The sequence below is a fragment of the Pinus tabuliformis genome, chromosome 4_2 (assembly GCF_031772625.1).
Source record: "Pinus tabuliformis cultivar Carrire ecotype Pingquan chromosome 4_2, CPIR1, whole genome shotgun sequence".
Taxonomy (NCBI): Eukaryota; Viridiplantae; Streptophyta; class Pinopsida; order Pinales; family Pinaceae; genus Pinus; species Pinus tabuliformis.
Genome location: NC_142304.1, coordinates 661,463,715 through 661,468,692, shown reverse-complemented (window position 1 = coordinate 661,468,692; position 4,978 = coordinate 661,463,715). Strand labels below are relative to the sequence as shown.

Genomic DNA, 4,978 nt, shown 5'->3' with positions numbered 1-4,978 from the left:
TTTTGAAATTGTCCAGTAACTTCAACCGCTAAAATAACCGAGTAGGAAATTTGAAGGTGTGCATGTAAATATAATGGCCAATTTTGAGCATTGCTCGTTAGTTGTGGTTTTGAAATTGTACAGTAACTTCAACCGCTAAGATAATCAAGGAAATTTGAAGGTGCCCATGTATATATAATGATCACGCATTTTCCACTTTATAAATTTGGTTTAATCAGTCATCAATTCGTAGCAAGAACTTACTTTTTATTCAAGATGCTACGAAGCACTGTCTGTATTGATATTGGAATTTTCGACCATGCTAAAACCCCAAAGCCATCCTGGTTATGTCTTATACTAAAAAATCCACCTGAACTTACAAAATAAATGGTCACACATCAAAGAGAGACTATTCAAATTGTATAGTATAAAAAACATTTTTAACAAACAAGCATGGAGAAAATATAACGTTTTCTTTTATACCATTAAGTTTGAATTGTTATTCATTTATGTTTCCAGTAAGATTTCAATAAAATTCAGGTGTCGACGAGTTAACGTTGAGATGAGCAAAGCGCAGCCCAATAAAATGCACTGTTGCATGGATTGGTGCATGTAATTACATGTACACAACCAAGCACAAGGGATCAGGGGCATGGAAAGTGACAGCAACATACGGCTAGGGAATGGGTGAAACTACAGACTGTTCTTTAAATTGGAGAACTTGCGATTTACTTGTCTCGACATCAGCTTACCACGATATAACAAATTTTAGGCAACATTTGTCTCCATTTCTTCAGGTAGAATAAGCAATTTCACAGGCAGGGACTTGCATTTGAAGGGTCTTCAAAAGAAATGCAAATTGCTCTCATACAATACCAGAACCTATTAACACGCAAAGATAGCATGCAGCAACTTGCAAATAAAGAACAAAAGTAGAATCATTTTCACACTTTTAGACACGCATACAATACCAGAACCTATTAACACGCAAAGATAGCATACAGCAACTTCCAAATAAAGAACAAAGGTAGAATCATTTTCACACGCAAAGATAGCATACAACAATTTCCAAATAAAGAAGAAAAGTAGAATCCTTATAACACATGCACAGCAAATATGACAAACAAACTCAATGATGGACCTGCAAGAAATGCATCTTATATACTCGTTTAGATCACAACGCAGTCATGACCTGACAAAAGCATGCAACTATGATCAACACATGGTTAACTCCATGTCTAACTTAAAAACCACTTTGAAGATGCCAAATGAAGAATTTATTCAACTGCTTCTTAAATGTTGTAACTACGAAGATAAAATGGCATTGTCGATTTCATCGTGCAAAATGACTCATTGTACAAGTCTTTTGAAATTGCATCAATACAAACATGCTCAAACATCACCATAGCATTCCAGCCAATTAGGCAACTACCACTGAAATTTCTGCAACAATTACAAATCTCAGGTTGTTATCCATGTTTTAAAATAAGCAGGAAAATTGAAAAGCGTGAATTAAAGATAAAGTAATCGGTGCCAGTTTCTGCAACAATTACAAATCTCATGTTGTTATCCATGTTTTAAAATAAGCAGGAAAAGTGAAAAGTGTGAATCAGTGCCAGTTTTGTTGTTAAGAGTAAAAATTACCAGCCACCTTGCTAATTGCAGACCATTAATGTAATATTTCATACACTTTTCCCACTAACGGGATAAATCAAATCTAAAACTGTCAAATAAATGGTAAATATAAGATAGACTAGCATTAAGTTGCCTATCAAAACTCTCAAACAGCTCAAAAATGTCCATTGCAAACACTACGATGGTACCACTAAAATAGCCCCTGTAAAAAGATCAAAATATAAAATCTTGAAGTTCTAACATGGTACTTCTCAAAAAAGAGAATCTCAAAACCTAAGTTTTGTAAAGAACCATCTATTCTTCCCTGCCTTGAACCTCTCCTCAAAGGAAGCTTTTACTCCCTAACAAACACAAAAAAAAAAAGAAAAACAAAGTCAGCCATCTGCAGTTATAAAGATCAAAATACACACTAATGGAACAGTTTCATTATTAGACATTTCAAGTTGAAAATGTAACTTAGGTGAATGAAATGATTAATATAAAAGTGAGTGCAACATAAACATCCGAATTAATACAAGATGAAAAAGATACTGACATGCTACTACAACACAGATAGATTAAAATAATAAAAATCAGAAAAATATTTAAAAAAAGAAGTGCATGAAATATTGCAAATTTCAATAATATATAACCATTAAATGCAATCCAAAACCCCCAAATCATCACGTGGCTAATCATTTAATATTTATGTCAAAGATATACTGAAAATTAACATAGTTTGAACATCATGAACACTTCTGCAGAAGTGAGTTTAATGTGAATCTAGCCACTGGTAATCTATAGAGAGAGAGAGAGTACTTTTATCACACATAAGGCCCTCTGTTAACTATGGTTGACAGAATGTGTATGGGAAGTTCTAAAACTTGCCATTTATCACATTCGACGTTCTGTTGAATCTGATTGACCTCAGTTAAAGAAGGGGTCTCAACACAAACAATGAATTAAGTCCCCACTTCCACCACCTCTCCACTTTCTCTTTAACAAGGTGAAATAAGAGAATATTATGAATTAAAAGACAGAGGAAGCCCATGGAGGGATAAGATCTATCAGCTAAAGAGGAGCAAGATGGTTTTACTCCAACATTTCCTCTCTAACAAGGCGAGCTATGAGAATATTCCAAATTGAATGACTGAAGAAGCCTATGAAGGGTAAGCATTAGTAATCCTGGAATGGGAAATGCAGGGGGAACCTGTGAAAGTTATGGCAGCTCCAAACTGGTCATAAAAGAGTGTATTATATACAGTTAATTCAAACCATGATCTAGGTGATGAAACTAAGCTGGAGATGGTGATTCCTTCACAAACAATGTCTGATCGTTCAGAAAAGGAGAATTATAAATTATTAATCTCAGAATCCCCAAAAATTATTTTTGGGGAAGTATTGAGGATGCATGCAATGTGTTTGAATAAATTCTTGAATGCAATGCATTCTTGTTGAATTCTATGATGAGTAGACAACATGCATTGGACTTTGAATGCAAGCTGTTCGATGACATAATCTCTTGGACTACCATATGATGGCTGCATATGCACAGAAATGGCATGGTGATAAGATGTCGAAGAACTTTCATGCAGTGGAGAGTGTGGGATCAATGCTCGATTCAATCATTATTACTAGTATAATTATGCATGTGCACTGTTAGATGGTTTGAAAAGAGGAGCAAAGAAAATATATGAAATAATCAATCTATATTGCTTGCTGGTTTCATGAAATGCCTCAAATATTGGTGATCAGACAAAGAAAGATATCTCATCCGCCAGGTTGGGAATGGCCAATTTAAGGAATCAAGAGCACTCATTATTGTAACACGTTTTCCCGCGGTGCGTTTAACCCCACGTATGGCTGAACTCTAGCAGAAAGGTAGGTTCATTCTTCTTAAACAGTAAACAGATTTTGCTTTATGAGAAAGAGGGACAGAAAATAAAGAACTTGCAACCAACTACATCAAAACATTACAGGTTTTCTGCAGGATATAGGTTCAGTGGTGAAGGCAAACAGTGTTTGGCCTTCAACGAGGGTTATATTCTACGTATAGTTCCACCAACAAGGCCTAAGTTTTAAAAGTACAAGGGGGCATGCAAATCCCAGAAAAATTCTTGCAAAATAGATACACAAATGTCACCTGGCTCTTGCATCCCTCTTCGGATGTACTTCTGGAAGCATTTCAAATAAAAAACGAAGATTGGAGACTGGCTACTATTTTGTCAAGGGTGGAGAGAAAACACAGTGGCCATTAAATTGTACATCACATTTCTCCAGCTAACTAAGATCCGCCAAATGAAACAAATGCGTCTTTTATTAAACCCTAAAATCTCTCTTTCATCTAAACCCCTTACCAAGCAAAACGCCCATGTGGAGGAAAAATCAAATAAGAAAATAACAAGCCCATTGCAGAGGGACAATAAACATAAAACATACAGCATACCTTTAGCGCCGCCACCTTCTTATCGCGGGTCTCCAGCTTATCAAAAGTAACCACATTCTTCAAATCCACATCCAAACTATACCTGTTGGCCCCATCAACACAAAGAAAATACCAACATCATTCTTAAAAGAGCTTCATATCACAGGGCTTCGGCAATACACATGTACGGAAGGACAGGGGCAAAACATAAAAGGACGAGGTAGGGATTTCTTACCTGGTGGGCATGATGTGGTTGTAGTTAACCACCTTGATGAAAGCCTTCAACCTTGATTTCTTCGCCGTTTTCTTCGCAGAGTCCTTTCTGATGACCTGAAACAAACGAGAAAGCAGAGCAAACCCAGCTCATGTAACCTCTCAAAAAAATTTAATCTCTGAGAATGGAATCTTTGGGGATAATAGGATTTATCAGCACCTTCTTAGGGTATTTCGCGATACCCGCTACAAGGCAGTGGCCATATGCCCGTCCAGTAGTGCCATCGTCGAAGGTTTTAATGATAACGGCCTTCCGACCTGCGAAGCGTCCCTGCAAGAGAACGACAACTTTGTTTTGCTTCAGAAACTTCACCATTCTCGCTGATCTCCCTCCGTCCGCTCTTGCTCTTCCTCTTCTCTGCCTCCCCCGCTCTTCTGCTTGAGGCCGCTTGCTCTCTAGCAAACCCTCAAAAGCGTGATTTCAATATGTCCAGCCTTTCCCTAAAACCCTAATTTCTAAAGGGTTGAGTTTGGTCACATATTAATATTAACTTTGATGCTAATTTTTTATTTTTTTTATTAGCAAGATCGTAATTAGCTATGGTATAAAGACAATATCGTCATTTTTTCTCACTCCCTTTCGTCGAATCCACATGTCACAAGTGAAGCCAGGCTAGAATATTACTCTGTACATCTTGTACACGTCAAGGGTGACAAAATCTATAGAAGAAAAATTGTTAGGGTCAT

The 4,978-nt window shown here is 36.7% G+C and overlaps 1 protein-coding gene across 1 annotated transcript; it reads right to left on the bottom strand.

Moving 5' to 3' along the window:
• Positions 1–1,598: 1,598 nt before the first annotated feature.
• On the bottom strand, positions 1,599–4,755 carry LOC149171145 (large ribosomal subunit protein eL27y-like). The gene is made up of 4 exons (XM_089424033.1): positions 4,452–4,755; positions 4,254–4,348; positions 4,040–4,121; positions 1,599–1,955 (listed from the first exon to the last, which is right to left on the bottom strand). The coding sequence occupies exons 1-4, from the start codon at positions 4,605–4,607 to the stop codon at positions 1,881–1,883; spliced, it is 408 nt and encodes a 135-aa protein (XP_089280159.1). The 5' UTR covers positions 4,608–4,755; the 3' UTR covers positions 1,599–1,880.
• Between the last annotated feature and the right edge of the window lie 223 nt (positions 4,756–4,978).

Bases quoted from the DNA above. Each gene is read 5' to 3' on its own strand.
- LOC149171145 (XM_089424033.1), bottom strand. From the start codon at position 4,607: ATGGTGAAGTTTCTGAAGCAAAACAAAGTTGTCGTTCTCTTGCAGGGA. The intron at 4,122-4,253 runs GTAAGAAATCCC...TGGGGCCAACAG, and splicing joins AACCACATCATGCCCACCAG to GTATAGTTTGGATGTGGATT. The intron at 1,956-4,039 runs GTATGCTGTATG...TGTGTTTGTTAG, and splicing joins AGAAGGTGGCGGCGCTAAAG to GGAGTAAAAGCTTCCTTTGA.